The sequence below is a fragment of the Sorex fumeus genome, unplaced genomic scaffold, assembly GCF_029834395.1.
Source record: "Sorex fumeus unplaced genomic scaffold, SorFum_2.1 ptg000063l, whole genome shotgun sequence".
Classification (NCBI taxonomy): domain Eukaryota; kingdom Metazoa; phylum Chordata; class Mammalia; order Eulipotyphla; family Soricidae; genus Sorex; species Sorex fumeus.
In genome coordinates, this window is record NW_026606120.1 from 70,491,470 (window position 1) to 70,515,305 (window position 23,836).

Here is a 23,836-nt window from a genome sequence, read left to right on the forward strand (position 1 = left end):
AAAATAGAGACCAGAGAAGAGGATGGTGTGGCAGAACCCAGAGCGGAAACGAGGGCGGAGCTGGCGGAGGACATAAGCATTTTCGTCCTAGGCCAGCGGGGACGGGGCACGGTTTCACAGGGAAGCGAACCTTGGCAGGGAGGCCATTCTGCCTTGCTGAGTCATGGGCTGGGATACGGATGTCATTTTCAATCTTGTTTTACGTCTCCAAGGATGTGCAGACAAAAAAAATCAATGCAACTTATGAGGAAGGACGGGTGTGCCATGTCAGCCTGAGACAGGTGACAAAGTTTTGTGGTGTAATTAATCAGTTAACATGCAGCATGAAAGGGAGAGGCGGAATTTATTTTGGCACCTGCAAATGTAAAAAGGGGCAGGGAGTAAAGAAAAAACATTTACCACTGGATACTTTCTGGTGAGGCAAAAAAGTATTCAATTGCTTCTACCACGGCACTGCCCACTGCCCACAGAGGAACTCAAATCCAAACACAGAATCAACACCTATGAATTCTTCTCTCCATCCCCTTCAGATTATGTGCTGTTACCCAAACTCATCTCTGAAGAATCTTCAAAAATATTTGGCTCTGGTCAGCCTGATATGAATCAAAGCAGATCTTTTAACAAAAACGGGGGTGGGGGGTGGGGAGGAGAACTCCAAGTGAGATGAAATCCCAAGGGCACGGAGCCCTCTCAGTACACACACTCAGCTTCCTGCCCCTCTGAAACACAGGTGGTAAGGAATAACTAGAAAGATGATCCTGGTAACCGTAATTGGGAGGTCTGGTGAGACCAGGCAGCAAGAAGCACTATTACCAAGTTTAAAAGACACAACACAACCTCATGGGGCTAAAGAACATGAGGAGAGAACCAGTGACTGGACAGGTACAGTACCAAAACAGAACACCTTGGGTCAGTGCTACGCGGGATCTGCACGCAAGTCTAACAGAGATCCCATCTGGGCAACCTCACTGAGGCCGAAACAGCAGTTCCTCAGAACCAGCGTATGCAGTGTGCATGAAGGTCGGAGCGAGGACAGTCCTGAGGGGTGGGGGGGCCTTCCCAGAGGATACTGTACTTGCCAATCACGAGAGCAACAGAAATGACAGACAGATCCCTAGGGTATGGATTCCTACTGCTGGGGTTCGCTGGCTCAGAGTACCGAGTCACTTTAAGTGCCCTTCGGAGGGGTCCATTTTAAACAGCTTGGATCCATGGTTTTATTGGAGTTGGATCTCTTGGCCTCTTTGGCTATCCACTCATCTATCAGGTCCTAGGAAAGAATAATACAAATACGTATGTATGTATGTGTATATACATATATGTATGCATATAAAATCAACTGCCACTGTTTATGCAAATACAAAACGACTGTTAGTGAAGAAGCAATTGCCCAAGTTTTAATAAGGCAAAAAAAGAATTCATGTACAAAATACTTTCCTACCTAGTCCATCTCCTTACTATACCTCAGAAGAACTGAAACCCATTGTTTTCACTTATTATATGACTCAACTGAAAAAATTAGAGGGGCTGAGTGGAGGCAGAGTCTGGGGAAACTGAGAATCACTTTCATGAGCTTGCTACAGATGGGCAACTTCCTCCTACCTAGAAAAACCAAATGACAGAAGTGCTGGGCACCAGCCGAGAAAGCTGCTCAACAGCTTAACTTATGTCATCTACATTTGAGACAGGAGCTTAGGGAAAGCTTCTGATAATGACTGGGTATGAGATAAAGAAATGAGACTGCGTAAAAGGTGAATGTAATCAAACTCCTTAGAGAAGGGAAGTTCCTCTTTGGGTGTTAACGCCCCACTCTGCTCTGCTAAGCCTCATGGGACATTCAGCAATGCGCACACAGCTGATGAACACTTTACCTGTCTCTTTAAAACTAGGTGTTTTCCTTTCCAATACTTGAGCATCTGAAGGGCTTGCAGAGTGCTAACAATGTCCACAGGATTCACAGCTGTCTCCTGGCTAATTTCTGAAACAGAAGAGCTACTGAGATTCTGGCCTAAATGCAGACCCCCCCCCACTCAAAGACCCCCTCTTCACCCTGTCCATACAGAAGTCCAAATGGACTCCAAATGGTTAAAATCTCAGATAATCAACCCAACCTGTTCAGAAAAAATTTTTTTCTTAAAGGATTCATTTGACCTGACAAATTAATTAAAAAAACAAAACAAGACAACAACAACAAAAAAACCCTAAAGAGGGCAGTGACAGAAAGAAACCACAATTGGGCCCTACAGAAACCAAAGTCAAAGCCAGACAAAACCCTAGTCTTCCAGCCTTCCATAAATAAAACAGAAGCTCCTATGTGTGCTTAATGACTTCCTCTCAAACTTTTCTTCCTTTCGGACTTTTGTTAAGAATTAAAGTGTTGGGGCTGCAGAGATGGTTCAAGGGCTGGAGAACAGGATCTGCATGTGGGAGCCTGGAATTGGACCCCAGAATTTACCCCAGTTCTGCCGAGGCACTGTGGGTAAAATATTGCCCCACCCCACAATACAAACTGAAGTGTCAGCAACCCCAAATATCAGAGACCAAATCATAATCATTCCCAAGGTTCAAATGGATGGAATTCTTGGGCATATTTAGGAACTTTCTGCAGTGACCCATTTTCACTGGCACATTATATTCAAAACTTGAACAGGGTCAGGTGAGAAAGCTAAGATGTTTAGTGGAATTATAGCATGGTTAACAAACCATGCAAAGGAGTTAAAAAAAAAACACATACACCAACCTTTAATAGAAATTTCTTTGCCTTGGAAATTATGTAGGTAACGGAGAAGAACTTCCTTCCAGTAACTGCGGTAGCTTATGAGTCCCAGATCTGAGAGTGGACGTTCTGGGGAACCAACTTTTTCTTCCACTTTGGAAAGCAAATAGCCTGTCAGTGAACAAAAAAAGCAGGATGAGATGCTGTGCTGATGGAAGACATCCGCATCTCATCCTCATGACAAAGACTGACTCGCCAACACACAAGATTTGAGACACACCATCCACTTCCCAGTCATCAGTCAAGGCTCAGACATTCAGTGGAAACTGGAATTTGTCTTTGTATTAAACCAAAGGAAAGAATGTCTTCAGACATGAAAAACTCAGGAAGTCTTCACAATAGTGAAAACTAAACACATCGCTGTGTTCTATAAAATCATGAAAGAGGCCAGAGTGATAGTACAGTGGGTAGGGTGTTTGCCTTGCAAATGGCCGACCCAGGTTCGATCCTCGGCATCCCACATAGTCCTCTAGCACCGCTAGGAGTGATTCCTGAGCGCAGAGCCAGGAGTAACCGAGCATTGCTGGTTGTGGCTCAAGTACTCCCTCCTCCCCAGCTGGAACTGAGGGGATGGTACAAAGACTAGGAGTTCCAGGGTATTGCCAGGTGCAGCCAATCCCCCTCCAACAACAAAAACTGCTTTTCTTTTAGATGACTGGTGGTGCTCAGGGCTCACACCTGGTCATGCTCAGGGAACCAGATGGGGTGCAGGGATTGAACCTGGGTCAGCCACGTGCAAGACAAGCTCCCTACCTTGCTGTACTACCGTCTACCCCCAGCCTCCCGCAATCTCGTGCTGTTGATTCATTACCAGAGGACTCACGGCCAGTGTTACTAATATGCCGGAATGAGGCCTAAACATGTACTTTTTCTGTAAGGTATCAACAGGGATTTTCTGTAAAGGTATTAACCTTTCCAGAGAGTACGATGCTTATGCACCATCCAAAATCAGCAACATGGGCCAAGGAAATTGCTCAAACGGTAGAGCACATGCCTAGCATGTGCAGAGGTCGAGTCTGACCCCCAACACCCCAGTCCAAGCACCACCAGGCCAAGAACGGGATCACCAGAAGTCCCTATAAAAATTAAATAAGACCGTGCAGTTGGCGCGTCCTGCACTCTGCTAGGCTCCCCACTCGCCTGCGCCTCGCGACCCCCGGACACGGCAATGATGTCTGGCCCCAATGCCAGTCAGTCTCAATGCAGAGACTGAGCGCTGCATTGAATCTCTGATTGCAGTTTTCCAGAAGGATGCCGGCAAGGAGGGCAACAGCTGCCAGCTCTCCAAGACCGAGTTCCTGAACTTCATGAGGACAGAGTTGGCTGCCTTCACACAGAATCAAAAGGATCCTGGCGTCCTTGACCGCATGATTTAGGAACTGGACCTTAATTCCGACGGGCAGCTCCATTTTCAAGAATTTCTTAATCTCACTGGTGGCCTGGCCATCGCCTGCCTTGAATCCTTTAAGTCTGCCCATTGCAGGAAGTAACACTGAGGAGCACCCAGCCTTGCCTTGACACCCATGGCTTTCCTGTCACCATGTCCTCTTGAACCCACATATCCCCTGAGCCAAGCCACTCCTGCTGGTATTAATAAAAACAGATTTCTTTAAAAAACAAAAAAACAAAAAAATTAAGTAAAACCAGGGCTTCAGAGATAGCTCAATGGCTGGAGCACATGTTTTGCAACCAAAAAAATCCCAGGTTTGATCCTTGGCACCACATTCCACAGGCATCACTGGGAGTGATCTTTGGGTACCACTAGGTGTGGGCCACAAACCAAAATAGTGTGTATTATAAAACAAAACTAGCAACAAAAGGCACAAAACCATGACAACAGTTCATAAAGACATTTGCTTATAAAAAGCAGTAAAATGAGGCAGAAAGTTTAACCTCAACTAGGTACTTGGGACAACTTTTATGCTGCTGTGTTCATGTCTACAAATAAAATTTAACAGTTTTACTTACTGAAATCAATCAGCATCTTCCCATAGCCTTGTCTCATGTACTGTGGCATGGTAAGGATACAGGAGACATTGTAGTTGAGGAATGAATTCTTTTCCTAAAATCAAGAGCAGAGATGAGCAGGCTGGGGGAGAGGGGTGGCTGATACCAAAGACGTCAGCCGTCTCACAGATACAAAATCAAAATAAGGCTGCTTGCAAAATATCTGGCTAACCAGTTTTGGGAGTGGCAGCCAGGCCCACAGCTGTTCTTGTGCACACCCTTGATGGTGGCAGAAGCCATTAATCCCATGGCTTCCCTTGCTGAGCCATTAGCCTTGTTTTAAAGGGTTGACTCCTCATTCTTCAGTCACAGAGCAAATAGGGCAAGTCTAGAGAAACTCTCGAAGGGATTTCAAAGAAAGGGAGGCTGTCCCCCCAGGAAAGAGAGGGACCCCAAACCTTTCAGTACCAATATTGCAAACCACAATGCCCAAAAGTGGAGGGGAAAGGGGGAGAGAAGGGGAGGAGGGGAGGGGGGGGGGAGAGAGAGAGAGAGAGAGAGAGAGAGAAAAGCGCCTGCCATAGAGGCAGGCAGCGGGTGGGGGGTGTGTGATGGGAGGGAACCTGGGCCTGGGGATACTGGTGCTGGGAAATGTACACTGGTAGAGAGATGGGTGTTGGAATACTGTGTGACTGAAATCCAATCATGAACAGCTTTGTAAGGGTCTATCTCACAGTGATTCAATAGAAAAGTGAAGAGGGATCCCAAACATTAAGCTCCCATTCTAGGAGGTCACAGAACATTTGGGCCTGGGGATGGCTTAAGCGGTCAAGTGCCTCCCTGGCAGGCCCAGTGTCAGCATGCTGTGCCCAATGTGATCCCACAGCACTGCAACTGAGCATAATAGCAAGTGTCGCAGCGTGCAGCTCTGGCGAGCACCACAAGCACACAAACCCCGGTCATCGACCTTAGCAACCAAGGCAGAGAAGGGGGAAACGCAAAGGGAAACACTCACATTGGGTTCCTGAACTGACAAAAGGGCTGAGTGGAAATCAGGAGTGAACATTCATTTGGGTAACAAAAATTAAGCGTAGATACTGCACCGTGGATACAATATAAGACTATACTAAAAGCCACCAAATCATACACTTCAAATGCGTGAACTGTATGATATGAATGACATGTCAATAAAGTCATAAGAAAAACCTGGCTTCGAAGACAGAGGCATATGATCATTGAAGAAGCTCAGACAGAAAACCAGGCAAAAGGAACCCACTTCTGGTTCGAACACAGACGAAGGCAGGCCAAAGCTAGGAGAGCTGGCCTGGTTACAGGACATAGGCTTGTGGGTTAGTAGGCTGGCCCTGGACAGTAATAGGCAGCTCCAGCCACCACGTCCCAAAACGCATCAACCAGCTCTTCTAATGAACTGACCGATTTTCACTAAATAACCTTTGATATATGGATCTGTCTTTTGAAGAAACTTAAGAGAAAGGTTGTCATTTGTAGGGTACTGCCTCTTCCTGTCAGTGATCTGAACCCAAATGCCAATATCAATCACCCTGCTCTGGCCACGGGCTTCTTAATCTCCAGTTCCTGCTGACCTTGGAAAAATACCCAATCAGGTGACAGCCAGTGTTGTCCGCTTCTGTCATGACATAGAACAGGAAGGGCTCCACATCATAATATAATGTCTTATGGTCCAGAAAAAGCTTGGCCAACAGGCACAGGTTTTGGCAGTAGATCTGGAAACAGAGAAAAGAGTTCAGATGCAAGCCAGTGATTTCTGAACTTATCAGATAAAGGCCTAAAATTAAATCTCATGCCATTTTTATTAATGGGGCAGAAACAGTGTATTTTGGCTTGAAGAGTCCTATCTGCCTCGGGATGGAGACCAACTCCTTCTGAAACCCATGACGTGTGCCACTAGCACCCCTCTTTCTTGCATCCCCTACTGTTACCTTGTTTTTCTTGCCATCCACCTCAAACACGGAGATTGAGCCTTTGCGATAGATCTCGTCACCGGGCGGGTGCTTCCACACACACTTAGCCTGCAAATAAACAGTTGCATCAGGGAAACCCATCTTCCTGACAGCACTGCCCAAAGAGCAACACAGGCACAGGCCGGGCAGCTGGGCACTCGAGAACATACAGTAAAGCATTTTCCAGTAAAACAATTAAGGGATTCTGAAATCACTACAGTATATTTATGGTATTTTCCTAGCAGTTTGGAACAAGTTTTCTGGATTATACTCTGGCACAGTCTCAACCCAGGAGATTAAAATCATCTACTACGTAAAAGCCAGATAAAATAAAATACCTTACTTATTATTAAATGCCCTGCACCAACAGGAAATTCTTAAGCAGCTTATTTCCAGCAGCTTAGAGTTGCTAAGTAAAGGTACTTTCATCTTTACCAGTAACTTGTCGTAACTGCCTCGCCATTCCTAATATTAGTTCCCGCCCCTGATAGATGCACAATGATAAAACCAACTCCCCCTGCAAAATGTTCCCTTTGTTAGAGAAGGAAATTAGAGCAAATCCTTCTGTGGCTTTAAGGGGAAGAAAAAAAAGCAACATAACAAGGCTAGGCAGCAGGAAGGGTGGAGGTACACCAGCCACAAGGGGGCACCCAATACCCCACGCCTCACTCTCAACTAACAGCTTTAAGTATTTTTTTTTAAATTTTGGGGCCTTAGTGAGGATACTGAGGATGCTGAAGAATCACTCCTAGCATTGTTCAGGGGATCATGTGGAATGCCAGTGAAAGCCATATGGAAACCCAGATAGGTCACAGGCAAGGCAAACACCCTACCCACGGTACTATCTTCTCTAGCCCCACAACTAATGAATTTAGAGCAGCACTGTCAGCCATTGCTATAAGCAGGTGCATTTATTGAAAAACATTGTTTCTCTTGGGGCCAGAGAGAAAGCACAGGGATTAAGGCTCTGTCTTGCATGTGCCCCTCCTATTCTATTCCTGGCACTGCACCAGAGGTGACCCCTGAGCACAGAGCGAGGAGCAGTCCCTGAGCGCAGCCAGGTGTGGCCCTTACCTCCGCCCCCATACTTGTTTATGAAACAAGTGTATACAGAGGGTTCTTGAATAAGTTTTCTGCCTGTTGGGCAAATCAAAAGTCACGCCCCAATTTGTCACATGTAAATCCAAATATTTATGAATTGGCACTGCTTCAGGAAAGTTCCACCTACAGTGTTCCTATCCCACTCCTTTACTCTTGCTGGTTCTTTCCAACAATAACTAAACTGATACAACAGTTATTTGTTTAGAAGCTGACACAAGCTATTGGCCAAAATGGCCAAAAGAAAGCCCTAGTTTCAGTGATCAGGCATGAAACAATAGGAACCAGAAGACTTATCTGTATACCCAAGCATGCTGAAGACAGGTGGGGTGGGGGCCAAGCTCATCACAGTCCTGGGCCTGGGGGTTACTTAAACCCTGGGCTTCAGAGCTGGGACCATGAGGAAGGAGTATTACCTAGCTAGAAAGAATGCCACAACAAAAACCACAGAAAGGCTGGGTTTGTAGAAATCCCGGGAAATAAAGATTAAAGGGCATAAAAGAAATACCCTGAAAGACCCTAAAAGGAACTGGAGAGACTACAGCAGACTATTGTTTACCCCTAACTCTCTTCCATCCCCATCCTGTGTGCTGCACGACACAAAATTATTACAGAGCGGTTGCAGGGGAAAAAGCTCAAGGGGTTAAGAGCACATGCTTTGCATGTGAGAGCTCCAGGCTCCATCCCTGGCCCTCTTGAGTCCCCGCCCCTTGCATCCAGCAGAAGCAGCCCCTGAGCAGAACAGGCAGGGTATCCCCGCCCCCTCCTCCCCTCCCACAACCCACAAACAAATCAAGAAGAAAAGCTACAAAGATCTACAAAACAAGAAGGAAAGCTACAAAGCAGCTCCATCAACAATAAAATCAGATTCAAGCCTCACTCAATTCCAGTTTTAATAATAGGCAGAATGTTCGGAAATCAGAAAGGACTAAACTTGAGAGGGCACAAAGGAGCCGCTCTTTCAGCAACACACATTTAGGGCTCACTTATTACCCACCCTCGTTGCTAGGACACCAAGGTGAGTCACGGTTCTGCTGTCTAATGAAGTCTATTTCCATCCAGTTTAGAACATGGAAACTGAGCAGAGGTCATTCATATCCCAAGGAAGAAATGGAAATGAACAAGCCACATGGGAATAAACACAACCCTGGGGTCACAGGTGCCACGGGAGCCAAGTTCACGGTCATCAGCTGCCCTGGGTGCCACCCAGCCACACCAGTCATGCCACAGGTGGGATGGCCCCAACCTGAGATGAGATTTTCCATGGTCTATGCCTTCATCTCAGTACTGTGGGTGAGATGTTTGGATAGATACCGTCTCCAGGACAGAGCAGAGAAAGCCCAGAACCATGGGACCCAGTCAACCTACCATGTGTCGGCGGAGTATTGTCTGGCTCTTCATGTATTTTAGACAGAATTCACACATGTAGAGACGGCCCAGGCGTGCATACTCCTCAGGATAGGGAGAATGGTACCAGGTATCGAGCTCATAGCGACCAAATGCAATGGTTTTGATCATGTTGCTCCCCTCCGTGATTTGACCTTGAAGCCTTAACTTCTCCTATTGCAAAAATGAAATCCAGAGTCAAACACAGAATTGATCATATGTTTCTAAAAGCCTGTAGATAATTTTCCTGCATACTATCATGCTAGGCTGTTTAGAAGTAAAGAAAAACAACCTATAGATTTGGCTTCTCCTGAAGAACTTGTACTACTCCACAGGCCTGGAGAATCAGAAAAGCTCTGGGCAACAAGAGCCACTCAACTTCCGGACATCAGAACAAGTCCTTGGTAAAACTTTATCACTCTCAACTGAATTGTAAAAGGTCATCAAGCATTGGGGGCCAGAGTGACAGTGTATTAAGTAACAGCTGATCCCGGTTCAAATCTCCAGCACCCCATATCGTCACCCCCGCCCCCGCCCCCGCCCCCGCACCACCAGGAGAAATTCCTGACTGCAGAGCCTGAGCATCGCGGGGTGGGGGGGAGATGGGGATGACATGACATTTCATATAAAAACTCTTACCCATGGGACCGGGACCAGAGAGAAAGTACAGTGGGTAGGGCACTTACCTTGCACTGACACAGGTTCAATCACCAGCACCCCATATGGTCCCCTGATTCCAGTCAGGAGTGATCCCTGGCACCACACAACCACACACCCTCTTGTGTGGCCCAGAGTCCCAACCCCCACCAAAAAAAAAAAAAAAAAAAAGGAAGGAAGCAGTCCCCAGTCCATCCCACCCCAGGGGACTCCCAAACTGTCTCTTGCAAAGTGTCAACCAGGATTCCAAATCAACTAATGATTTTTTAAAGGAAGTAAAACTTCCTTTAAAAAAATTGAGATTTCAGATGCGATAGCACAGGAGGTAGGGCGTTTGCCTTGCACGTAGACGAATCGCGTTCAGTCCCTGGCATTCCATATGGTCCCCCAAGCACCACCAAGAGTGATTCCTGAGTGCAGAGCCAGGAATGACCCCTGAGCATCGCTGTGTGACCCAAAAAGCAAAATAAATAAATAAATAGAGATTTGGGGCTAGAGAGATAGCACAGCGGGTAGGGCATCTGCTTGCATGCGGCCGACCCGGGCTCGATTCCCAGCATCCCATATGGTCCCCTGAGCACCGCCAGGAGTAATTCCTGAGTGCAGAGCCAGGAGTAACCCCTGTGCATCGCTGGGTGTGACCCAAAAAGAAAAAAAAATTGTGATACAAACTAAGTTTCTCTTAACAAAATTTATTAAATCCGAAGTAAATTCAAGGGCCAGGATGATAAGATAGTACAGCGGGTATGGTGCTTGCCTTGCATAAACCTGACCAGGATTCAACCCCCCGTATCTCATATGATCTCTGAGTCCCAACAGGAGTGAACCCTGGTGGTCCAAAAACAAAACAAAAAGTAAATGCAACTACCACAAATTTCTTAAAAGTTGTTTGGAGTGACAATAAACCAAGAAAGGCACTTGCCTTGCATGCAGCCAGCCTGGGTTCAATTCCCAGTATCCCATATGGTTCCCTGAGCCCACCAGGATCGACCCAAGTGCAGAGCCAGAGAGGTATTACAGCAGGTAAAGTACTTGCTTTGCACATGGCTGACTCAGATTCAAACCCCAGTACCCCACCAAGAATAATTCCTGAGTGCTGAGCCACGAGTAAACCCTGAGCATCACTCCACTGTGTGTGTGTGTGTGTTTGTTTGTGTGTGAGGGGGGGAAATATATATATATATGTATGTTATATATGAAAGAAAAATAAATAAAATTAAATAAAATACCTAACAACAGTCATCATTTCCCTGATTCTTCTTCACTGTCTGTATTCTTTCTTAGCTATACAGAAGGGGAACTGGCAAGGGAGTCCCTTTTGGGTAAAAGGACCCAACAGAAGGCTACCTCCTAGTCAGTAGTTCTCAGAATTGCAAATGAGCCAATCCAATGGAGACAAAGGGGGCATCTGTTGTTCTATCCAGACTTAACAACCTCAACCAAACAGGTCATTCCATAGCGCATAAGCAGAGCTGAACTGAAAAAAATTTGTAAGGAACTAGGGAAGGGAGGAGGGATGATTAACTTTAAATATGAAAGGGGGGGGCGGACAGGGGAGCTGGCTCAGAGGGCGGCGGCAGCAGCAGGCTTTCACTGCTGGGAGCACCCCGTGCCCCACAGAAAGACAAATGAAGGTGCAAAGTCTCAATAAGGATGGCTGAGGGAAGCAAGGAGAAAGAGGCATTCAAGCAGCAGCATCAAACTTAATACCCACCAAAAGGCTGCTAAATCTTTTTTTTTTTTTTTGGCAGTTCCAAGTGTCCTTTCCAAGTGGTCCTTAGCTCGGAGATTTTAATACTCACCAAATCCTCTGAAGCCCGGGCTTGTGCTCTTCGGAAAAGATCCAAGTCATACTCGCTAGTCAGGTTTTCCAAGAGCGGTTCCCGAGTGTTCCCATAGGTCTGCCTGTGTTCCTAGGAAAAAACCAAAGCATGATATGGCCAGACCCTATGTTGATTTTATATCGACTGGTGCCAACCAAAGGGCCAAGCACACTATCAGCTACTCGGGCGATGGGACCAATGGGACCTGTCAGCTCACTGACAGAAGACACCCACTGGCCACCTAGTGAATCTGGAACATCTCTGAGAGTTTCATGTGGAGCCTCCAGGCTCAGAACTCAGCCTTCATTTCTTCCCCTGAAAGGCTATCCACGAACAGTGCAAATGACTCATATGACACTCAAAGGCACAACAAATTCCTAGAATCTCGATTATCTGGGATGAACCTTATACTCCCTGATTTCAAAACAAACTCCTCCAGACTCTCTAGGCCTGAGATGAGATCTGAGCCTGACCCAAGCAGTACTGTGGAAATCCTCTCACTGGAGTGGCTGTACCCCCATTGCCCCATTACCTTCTAGACGACAAGCATGGTGCTATGATACTAGTTTAGAACTCCAGCCCAGGTCCTACACAAGCAAGGCTGGCCTCTTTAAAAAAAAAAAATAATAATAATAATAAGGGCTAGAGCGATAGCACAGCGGGTAGGGCATTTGCCTTGCACACAGCCGACCCGGGTTCGATTCCCAGCATCCCATATGGTCCCCCAGCACCACCGGGTGTAATTCCTGAGTCAGGAGTAACCCCTGTGCATCGCTAGGTGTGACCCAAAATTTTTAAAAAATAATAATAAAAAAAAAGATTCATTGAATATTAAGACTCAAAATAGTCCAGAGAGAGAGACAGAGACAGAGAGAGAAGAGAGAAAGGAGAGAGGGGAAGAAGCGGGGTAGGGGGGAAGAATAGAAACAGTTCGATTTTAAATAAGCATCAAATCTTACCATGGCAATGATTACTAGTATCCCTTTGCGGAAAAGGAATTCCCCAGAAGAAACTTGCCTTTTAAAGCTTTGAGCCTAGCCCTTCCCACTTGGTCCCAGACTCCACCTCCCACTCAGAGACTAGAGATAATGGCAGTGGATAGCTCATCCGGGGAAAACATTTCACACATATATTAGCATATGAAGAAAGCAGCCACACGGACTTTTAGCCCTATTAAAATTCCTTCCGGGTAATCAGGCCCCTCATTTCAAATTTGGATCCTGTTATCTAAAATTTAAGTTCCAAGTATTAGTATTTTTTTTTTCTGATATCCTAAACATTAAGAACATTTAAGCATTTAAGAGCACATCCCAGCCATTTTTACCCTGGAGGTTGGGTTCAAATAACCTAGGCCAAGTTTCTGGAAAGCCAATGTCGGAGCATTCCCTTCAAACACACGGTATGATTACGAGCTGGTGTCACTCTCTGCTCCAGCTCTCTCTGCTACTGGATATGGGAGACACAACCATCACAGAGCACTTTTACAAGGGTTGCAGCTGTGCTGGAACACAGCTCAAAGGGTGCGTGAACACCTTGGAGGCAGGAGCTCTGGGTCTAAGCCCCCTCCCACCCCCCAATAAAAACAAACCCCTGACAAGGAAGTGGAAGACATACAATTTCAACCCGCTACTAGGAACTCTCTACAACCCAATGACCCAGCCCTCAACCTACCATCTCAGATGGGCATGTTGCCATTTACTTATCGGCTTAGATATTTTTTGTTTTGTTTGGGGGTGGAGCATCTCTCCACCCAGCAGTGCTCAGGGGCTGGGGGGAGGGGGAGGAGCATCTCTCCTGGCAGTGCTAGGGTGACCAGGTGGAACCAGGGATGAAGCCTGAGATAGTCCCTGCTCAAATCACGCTCTCAGTCCTTTGAGATATCCCTCGACGCTGTAACATGATAATTTTCAAGACAGCAATGACTACCAAAATGTATTACACGGGGGCTGGAGTAATAGCACGCGGGTAGGGCGGTTTGCCTTGCACACAGCCGACCTGGGTTCGATTCCCAGCATCCCATATGGTCCCCTGAGCACCACCAGGGCTAATTCTTGAGTACAGAGCCAGGAGTGGCCCCTGAGCAACTCTGGGGAGACGGGGAGAGAAGGAAGGGGAGAGAGGAAAAAAAAAGAGAGGGAAGAAGGAAAGGAGGAGGGAGAGGGAGGGAGAAGAGGGAAAGAGAAAGGGAGAGGGGGAGGGGTGGAGAGGGAAAGGAAGAGAGAGGATGCTTTTGTGTTTTTGCCAGGAACAAAGCCCAGATATTTCAATTCCATGGGGAAAAAAAGAAACCACACATGGAATTTTTCTGTTTGTTTTTTGCTTTTGGAGTCACACCCGGTGATGCACAGGGGTTATTCATGGCTCATACACTTAGGAATCACTCCTGGCAGTGCTCGGGGGACCATATGGGATGCTGGGAATCGAACCTGGGTCAGCCGTGTGCAAGGCAAACGCCCTACCCACTGTGCTATTGCTTGAGCCCCACACATAGAATTTTTCTTCTCTGTATTTGTGGCAATTTCTACAGCAATCATACATCTATTAGTATATTTAACACAGAATATATGTTACCAGGCCAGAGAAAAAGCACAGTACATACATACATACATACATGACACTTGCCTTACAAGCAGTCAACCTGGGTTCAATCCTCAGCACTACTGGTCTCCCAAGTAATGCCAGGAATGATCCCTGAGCACAGAGCCAGAAATAAGATCAAACCGCAGAACAGCACTGGGTGGAGCCACGCCTCCCCAACAAACAAACAATGTATCTCTTCTTAACTAATATTTTTTGGGGATGGGAGGAATCTGGACCACACTCAGTAGTACTCTAGATTCCTCATGGCTCTGTGCTCAGGGAAATATATGCAGAACCAGGGATCAAAGGGATTAATCAGACAAGGCAAGCACCTCAAGTCCTGTACTATCTCTCTGGTCCCTTTATTTAAATTTTATGTCCTCCTCCTCCAAAAAAATCTTGAGCAGGAGTCTTAGTGGTACACAGGGAAGCCTGAGGACCGTTTTAGGTGATACTTGACCGTTTTAGGTGATATTGCTGGAGCAATAGCACAGTGGGTAGGGCATTTGTCTTGCATGCGGCCAACCTGGGTTCGATTCTCAGCATCCCATATGGTCCCCTGAGCACCGCCAGGAGTGATTCCTGGAGCACAGAGCCAGGAGTAACCCCTGTGCATTGCCGGGTGTGACCCCAAAAGCAAAATAAATAAATAAATAAAAGGGTTACATTTACAGACTTGAACAAATGCATGATTTTACAGATGTTTATATAGGGAAAAATATTCAAGTTAAGCAACAGATCACCTGTTTTTAATGAAAAAATAGAAATTCCTATGTGATAAAAAGGATTAGAAAATTAATTTTATTATTAGTTTTGTTTTGGGGTAAGCATTGCTTAGGGTCATTTGGTGTGGACCAAACAAACAAAAGAAACCAACAGGTTTACAGTTAGCAACTAAAGATGGAAGCTTTTTCATCCTTTTTTTTTCTTTCTCCTTTTTGGGTCACAACCAGCAATACTCAGGGGTTATTCCTGGCCCTGCATTCAGAAATTACTCCTGGTGGTGCATAAGGGACCATATGGGATGCCGGGGATCAAAACTGGTCGGCCATATGCAAGACCTGCTGTACTATGGCTCTGGCGCCAGCTTTTTCATCTAAATCCTAGAGGAAGCTAGAGATATTTGCCCTGCATGTGGCTGACCCTGATCGATCCTCATAGTGCATGAAGTGATCACAGAGCACAGAGCCAGGAGTAAACCCTGACCTCAAAGTCGGGGGTAACCTCCTAAGCAGAGAGGTATGTCCCAAACCCACAAATATAGTAGTATTTCCATCCAAAAAAAAGTCACCTGTTTCCACTACTGTCAGCACATTTTTTGAAGGCTTATAGTTAGCTCTGCCATAGAAGAATCCCTGTATTAGCAGAAAACACCAAATAGCAAATGTGCAAAGCAGAAGCTTAGAAACTAGAAGGAACTAGAATGGGATCACTAAAACTCATGCCAATTAACTTTCTTACCATGTATTTGTCCTTCTGCTCTTTGCTCAGTCCAGAATTCCTCTTCTTCCTGAGTTCAGCCACCTTCTCCTTATAGCGCAACTGTCTCTCTGATGGTGCCTAAGAAGGAAAAGGAGAAAACAGAGAACCTAGTGAGGAAAAAACTCCTGATTATAAAACAACAAACAAAAGGAGGGAGGGGAAAGGATATTATCAGTCTCTTATAGCACCCTGTGAATACTCTGGTCATTTAAAGAGTCCGAATCGGGGCCCTTTCTCTAGACAAACTAGCCATACTGTCATCTGTTTATTTTCACATTAGGTCAAACAGAACACAAAGTGTGGGTAGAAGTCATTTCATAAAAGCCACAGGCATAAAGACCATTTCAAAGCAGCCAGTTATTATATGCTTACTGTCTTCCAAGTACTGTGCTCTGACAGCAATGCAAAAATGAAGAAAAAACTTGAATCTGAATAGGAATAAATGCCAAGCCGAACAATAAAGAAGCGTGAAGCTTCCCCTCACAGAGTGCTTATTACCTGCCAGACACTAGGGGCAGGGAAAATATGTGCATAGTTTAGTTCACTATCCTGGCAGCAAGGTATTATTCACTCGTTTTTATGAATAAGAAAATTAAATTTAGGGAGGCTAGCTGACCTACCTAAGTCCAGACAGTTTGAAATAACAGAATCATGGTTTTCAAATCCAGGTCTACATGGCTCCAAGCTTCTCCCTCATCGATCTGTTTCCTCTGCTTTTCACCTATCATTTAAGCTTGAAAGTGCTAAGGTAGTATTTGGAGACGATTGCAATGGGAAAACATAAGGAAGGCATTCATTCAAGGAGAAGATTTAGGAAGACTTCTCAATAGCTCAAAGTGGCACCAGGCCTTGAAGAATAAACATGATCGATCTCTTCTTGGTACCACTGCAGAGTTCTAGGCAGTGAAACGGCAGGAGTAAAGACCAAAGGCATTCTGGGAAGAGCAAGGGATGAAGTGGAATCAAGGGTCATGACTGCTCGGAGAAGCAGAAGAATTAGAGCGAAGCAGCATCTTGAAAACCAAGGGCAAAGAAGCAGCAGCAAAACGACAGAATCCACGAGTGTTAAATGCTAGGAGAATCACTAGTGGAAACATGCCAGCAGAGAGGAGGGGTTGAAAGGAAACCTCGAAGTGTTACAAGCGACTGAGTTTATGGCCAGAAGACCAGTTGTTTAGACATACCAGAGAAAACAAGACCGGGTAAGTCTAAGGACAGAGGGCAAAGGAGGCTTGGGACTTGGCTCTCACCCTGGGGAAGGCCAGCGCTTCGCAAGGCCCATACCTGGTGCCTGGTGGCATGCCTGTTGTTGTCATCTTGCCTGTGGGACAGCATCCTTTCTTCTATCTGCTTATCCCGGCTCTGTGCTCTCACCTGCAACCAGCAACAGCGTCAATAAACCCACCTGCTGCTAAGGCTATGGTTACTCAGCACGCAGAATGTGACTGTCAGTCCCTGAGTTTCCACCGCCCTTCAACATTCAAAGGGACTTCACATTTGATTACCACCGTCTACAGAAAAGGGACAAGGCAAGCTTCACACTTGAACTTCTCAGTCACGAACTGAGAGGCAAAGAACTGAGAGCTAAAGGGCGGAGAAGCTAAGACTGAATTTAAGTATGATGACTCGACCACGGTACAAGGGATCGACGTGAGGAGGTGCAAGAACAAAGCAGGGGCGTGATGTGCACAGAAACGCTCAGAGAGCTGGGGTGAAGTCTGTGGGGGAGCAGCTCCAGCGTCACCTGAGATGCATCCCACGCACTCTCTGAAAACCTCCGTTTCCATAAGGATTCATAGCCAACTGCTCCCTCCACCACTTCAACACCAAAACTCACTCACGACAGTCACAAAGGAACCGCTCCCTCACCCACAATTTGCTCTGACTTACGTCAATAAATAGCAACACTTTCTCTACAACTGATCGGGTCAAAAACTGAGTGACATCTTTGATTTCTCTTTCACGTTTCACATGCAATCCATCAGCAAGTATAAAATTCTGCTCCCCTCCAAACTCTAGTCTTCATCCAACCAATTTTTACCATCACTTCCACCACACTGACCCAGGTCACTGTTTCCTGACTGATCTTTGAAGAAGCCCTCCCTCTAGTCTACCATATGTCAACCCATTCCCACCCCCCACCCCTGACTTACTCCATTTTCCAAGCTGTAATTTGTAAAGGTTTATATAAAATTATGTCACACCTCTGCTAAAGTTCTCCAAATGCTTCCTGATGCCATCAGAATAAAAATGGGACTTCTGGTGTCAAAGCCTACAAGGTCCTTCATGGTCTGAAAGGCCCAACAATAGTGACATAATGCTATACAACAGCATGTTTTGAGGTGCAGGATTTTTTCTTATTAGTCTATATGCTGACTCTGCCTCTCCCCATAAGAGTGGAAGCTCAGTATATGCCGTATTTATGTCATTTACAGAATCCTGTTGCCTGTTACCTGTAGCACTATTAAGGAGTCACAGAAATCTATGACTAAACAGGAGCAGAAATATTATTGGCTAGAAATAGTTACCAGGAAAGTGAGTACAATTTAAACCTGGAAGTTCATTTATACATGTAAGAAATTAGTTTAATCTTTCCCTTGGGGATCTTAGAGTCTAAACTTCCGTCTCTGAGAAAATTCCCCAGATCTTTCAAGCACACGTACCAATGGCAGAGATGAGTAATAATGATTCAGAAGAGCACACACAGAGGGAAATCTCGGGAAAGAAAAGTTTCCCTTGTTTTCAGAATTTATGTTCCCTAAATGGAACACTTTTTCTTCTTTTGTTAAATAAACAGGCGAAGAGAGTGCGTTCGTGTTGCTACAAGCCAACAATTCAGGAAAACTTGCACATAAACTACTCAAGGCCTCAGATTGTTATGAGCAGAGACAAAAGATAATTCTCAACAAACAGATCCGCTATTTCCAAAGAAGTCTGTGAGCTTTGGATGCAGATGGTGGCAGTGCTGCTCCTGTTTTGATCTCATCTGATGTATGTGAAGATAATGAGACAACTTACCACTTCCTCTCCACACAAAGCAGAGAAAATAGCCTTGCTCATACAGTTTTAGGATGAGGAAAAGTAAGAGTCCTGAATTTCAAAATCCATATAAGCACTGGAAGTATACTTTACTGGAAGATGACACAGAAAGAGGCTTTGGAACCATTATCAATTTGTCTGTAAAAGGGCACACAGATTCTTGAAACAGGGAGAATTAATACCAGTTTGGGGATCTAATTTTTCTCAAAATGAGAATGGCCCGGAAAGGAAAAAACTTACAACTCCGAACTTGTCAGAAAGATAACAATTGCTAAAACCACTGCTACTAGTTAGTTGGGATAACCTGCCCAAGTACTACAGAAGCTACCAATATAACTAGGAAAATTTCCCTTCTTCCCTTTCTTCTTCCCTATAGTTAGCCTTCCGGTGCAGCCCTTCGCCATAGCAGTGACCTACACAAGAACACACAGGAGGACCCAAGGCTCTACTCTGACAGACATTACTCCAAATTCCCAAAAGTGACTTAGCTATGTTTTTCAAGAATCTAAAAAGAACTAGTCTGGGGCTGGAGCAATAGCACAGCACGGGTAGGGCGTTTGCTTTCCATGTGGCCGACCCGGGTAAATTTCCAGCATCCCATATGGTCCCTGGAGCACTGCCAGGAGTAATTCCTGAGTGCATGAGCCTGGAGTAACCCCTGTGCATCGCCAGGTGTGACCCAAAAAGCAAAAAATTAAAACATTTAAAAATAAAAAGATAAAAAGAACTGATCAAGAGTGTGACTGAAAGTAACAAAAAAGGAAAAGTATTCTGCAGAAATGATTCCTGCAGAAAGTGGAAAAGGTCCCTAACAATCTTTGAGGTCATTTTCTTTTTTAGTTTTGGGCCACTACACTGAGTAAGTAGTGTTCAGAGGCTCAGTGCCCCCTCCCCCCACCAAGGGACTTGGTGGTGTGGAGATCAACTTGTTCGGCACAAAAGCCAAATTTTTTGTTTCTGGGCCATGCCGAGCAGTGCTCAGAGGCTACTCCTGCCTATTTTCTGTTGCTCCCCGTGGTACCGGGGGAAATCATATGCAGCACTAGGGATGAAACCTAGGTCTCCTGCGTGCAAAGCATGCATTTTAGCCTGCTAAGTTATCTCTCCAGACCTCAAGTCAATTTCGTTTTTCTTCTCTTCCCTTCCCCTCTCCCTGCTCTTCCCTCCCCTTCCTCCTATATTTTGTGGCTTCAGGGATCACAGGTAGCAGGGCTGCTGGGACTGCACCAGCACATGAGGGACCCCGAGGACCTGACTCATCATGAAGTGCTTGCTAGGCTCCAGGACAGCTGCTCTAATCCGAAGGGCTGCTTGTCCTGCTTGTCCAGGCCAAGCTCAACCTTCAATGCCTCTGAAACATGGTGCCGTGCCAAAGTGTCTATAGATTACCATCTACTGATTTCCTTCAAAGCACTCATTATATACTTTAGTTCTAACTTTTTAAGGAAAGCACTAATTTTTCCCCCACTAGAATGTAAAAACATCCTCCACCCAGATCCTCCAAATTCTAGTAGGCGGGGGTCACACCCACCACCTGGCCCCCTGGCGCCGTGTAATCCCATCAACGGCCAAGACTCAGAGACTATAAAATCCAGCTCCTGGAACCGCGCAGCCGCATTTGCGGCCGCGCGACATCTTATCAAGACATCTTTTTATGATGTCTTATTATCTCATTCCTACTTTGGACAAACTTGCAGGCTATCGAATATAGCCTGCCCACAGGGCAGAGTCTGGCAAACTCCCCATGGCACACCAAATATGCCAAATACCAGTAACAATGATGGGTCTCATTCTCCTAAAGAGCCTTGAATATAATCTCAGGGCTATGATGAATGAGACGTTACTGGGGCCTGCTCGAGGCAATCGACGAATAACAGGATGATGAATGAATGAATGAAAAGAATGTAAAAACAAGGACCTTTTCCAGCGTGCTCACACCGTCCCCCCATGTTTAGCAAGTACCTGGCCAGTGGCACGGAAGTCAGAATCCGCTGAGTAAATGACAACACACAATTACCTTGCACTCATCAGCTGAGAGGTTATGGTAGAGTGGGCATCCTGAGATGGAGAAGTGTCTCTCATGTTTTCCTGTGAGGTGTCCTGTTAATGAATGGAAACAACGGATCTCAAAACACAAAACTTAAGCTTATAAACTGCTTAACATTTTCTATGACAAGCCCAGTTTTTGTTATCAAGTACATGTCTGCTAACAGGCTCTATTCATCCCAAGTAAATGCAGGAGCCTGCACCCACAATCACATACTACTCCAGAACAGATCCATCTTTCAACAAACTTTGCACAGATATTAAATAGAAATTGTAATTCCTTCCGTTTCTAATGTTATTTATCAAATTCCAAAGCATCAAAGCCATGTGTCTATATAAAAATACAAAATGACAAGCAGGAATTTTTATTTTCTTCTGCAAGAATTTTCTTCTTCTGATGTAACTGAACTATCTTGGGCTAAACTAATCAAGTCACATGTGCAACAATCAGTGTTAATAACACTTTTCTTTGTATTATGCAGTGCTATCCAATCTGAATTAAACTTCTTTCAATAATCAAAAGAAATTCAGGGGGTTAAGGAGGTGCCCCTAAAGGACTAGAAAGTTAGCCTTTCATTCGAGAGCCCGGGGCTTGCTAGCCCGAGCCACATGGTTCCCAGAGCACAGCCAGAAGTGCCTGCCCCACCAAAAATAAACAAAGGTAAAGGTAAAGGCCCTCCCGTTGATTGTCGATTTGCTCGAGCGGGCCCAGTAACGTCTCCATTGGAGACTTTGTTGTTACTGTGTCTGGCATATCAAATACTCTCGGTAGCTTGCCGGGCTCTCCGAGAGGGGCAGAGGAATCGAACTCGGGTCGGCCATGTTGGCCGCTTGTAAGGCGAACGCCCTACCCGCTGTGCTATCGCTCCAGACAAATGTAAGAAAAACAAAGAGGAGGGACTGTAGAGATAGTATAGTGGGTATAGTGCTTGCTTTGCAGGCACAAACCAGGTTCAATCCCCACCACCCCATGTGGTCCCTGAGCACTTCCAGGAACGATGCCTGAGCACAGAGCCAGGAGGAAGCCCTGAGCACCACTGGGTGTGGATAAAAACCAAAACCAAAATAAACAAAAAGACAGAGGAAAAACTTTCCTGTTTTGTCTTCTTTTGGCCACACCCTCAGATGCTCAGGGGTTTGCTCTAAGGAATTGCTCCTGGCAGTGCTCAGGATGTGGGACTGAACCTGGGTGGCTGTACAGCAAAAGCCCTACTTCCCATACTATCCTCCAGCCCCAACTCCTTAAGATGGTCTTTCCTACTCTGTAAGTAAATATATTTTGATACTTTTGAACTAGGTTAAATATATTTTTTTTAATCCTCAAAAAATATATAGTTTTTTGGAAGAGGACTGGATTTGTTAATATTTTGCCTTCTTCTGCAATCAAACTATTGAAACAAGGAGTTGGCACAAGACCCCCTTAAGAGGGAGAAAATAGGGCCTAGGGGCCTGGGTATAGAGCCAATAGCTACAAGGTCTGGAGCCTCAAATTCAATCTCCAGCACCACCAGAACAATCCCGGAGCAATGTCAGGTGGTAGCCCTTGAGTACCACCAGGTGTGACCCCAAAACACCTGAACACCCCTCCTCAAAAAAGAAAATAAGGGGGGAAAGGGAGAGAGGAAATGTTAGGAACAACAATGCAGAGTTCATTTTACCTAAAGGCATAATTCTCTATTTTTCATGTGATTTCCTTTGTATACATCTCTTCAATCAAAAGGTTTACAAAATAACTAAGATTGAGAGGGATAATGAGCTATTACTAAAGAGATGAAAAGATAAATTAGAGGGCCAGAGCAATAGTTCAGCACGTAGGGCGTTTGCCTTGCATGTGGCCGACCTGGGTTCAATCCCTGGAATCCTATATGGTCCCCTGAGCCCACCAGGAGTAACTTGTGAGTGCAGATTCAGCAGACACAACTCTGAGTATGGTGGGTGTGACCCAAAAAGAAAAAAAAAAAGGAACCCTTGTGCATCGCTAGGTGTGACCCAAAAAATAAGATAAATTAGGGTCTAGAGATATAGTAGAGTGTGTAGGGCACTTGCTTTGCACACGGCTGACTGAGGTTCAATCTCTGGCACCCCACATTGTTCCCTGGGCACTACCAGAAGTGATCCCTGAGCACAGAGCAAGGAGTAAGTCCTGAGCAGGTATGGACAAATATTCACCCCACAAAATAAGTTAGCTGAACTGAGTGTCAAGTATACAAAAATATTTAACTTTCTTTCATGGGGAAAAAAGGATATCTAATTTTGAATAAAAGATGACACTGGGATTAAAAAAACTACATAGCATAATTTACAAATTAAACTACATAAAGGAACAAAAATAATCCAATTTATTGGGGTGAAATGAATTAAAATATTATATACAGGCAGCTATTTCTCCAGAACTGCATTACTAAAAATGTAATTTTAGAAATCCATGCAATTTCTTAATTTATCAAAAAATTATTCTGTGATCAAACACATTTTATGAAATATAGTGTCTCTGATACATCAGGTTTTTAAAAATTATACACCTATAACTTATTAAAGTAATACACCTACAACTTCTGAATGAATTATTCAAGTCATGCCTTATTTTAAAGATGGAAAATAAAATGGATCTATTATGTCTACACTGAAAGTTCAAAACACGATGGCTTTTCTATTGAACTAGCAATTCACTATTATTAATTTATATTACATATTTTCTAAAAAGACTCAAAATACTATAAATAAATGCTAAGATGTAGTGGGATTTTTTCCCCCCTTTTTTTTTGGTTCACACCTGGTGATACTCAGGTGTTATTCCTGGCGGTGGTTGGAGAACCATATGGGATCGGGGAATTGAACTGATGCAAGGTAATACACCTTCCTTACTGCACTATTGCTCCAGCCCAAGACGTATTGTTTTCAGCATAGCTAAAAATGAGAAACTATCTAACTACAATGAATTAGGGTTAAATAATTTTTAATACATAAATTTTAATAATTTGTGAACTATCAATATCATGAAATTCTCTATCCTTTAAACA

General features: G+C 45.0%; 1 protein-coding gene across 5 annotated transcripts in view; it reads right to left on the reverse strand.

The window, feature by feature from the left end:
• Positions 1-326: 326 nt before the first annotated feature.
• KAT7 (lysine acetyltransferase 7) overlaps positions 327-23,836 on the reverse strand; it is a 36,287-nt gene continuing 12,777 nt past the window's right edge. For 2 of the 5 annotated variants that reach the window (XM_056127337.1, XM_056127333.1), the window contains 11 exons: positions 20,788-20,870; positions 17,016-17,105; positions 15,711-15,809; positions 11,649-11,759; positions 9,172-9,363; positions 6,685-6,774; positions 6,328-6,468; positions 4,745-4,838; positions 2,741-2,887; positions 1,872-1,978; positions 327-1,270 (listed from right to left, as the gene is read on the reverse strand). In XM_056127337.1, coding sequence (XP_055983312.1) covers positions 1,169-1,270; positions 1,872-1,978; positions 2,741-2,887; positions 4,745-4,838; positions 6,328-6,468; positions 6,685-6,774; positions 9,172-9,363; positions 11,649-11,759; positions 15,711-15,809; positions 17,016-17,105; positions 20,788-20,870 — 1,256 coding nt within the window. In that variant the 3' untranslated portion in view covers positions 327-1,168. The remainder of the gene's footprint in view (positions 1,271-1,871; positions 1,979-2,740; positions 2,888-4,744; positions 4,839-6,327; positions 6,469-6,684; positions 6,775-9,171; positions 9,364-11,648; positions 11,760-15,710; positions 15,810-17,015; positions 17,106-20,787; positions 20,871-23,836) is intronic. The other 3 variants (XM_056127338.1, XM_056127334.1, XM_056127336.1) reach the window with 2 other exon arrangements.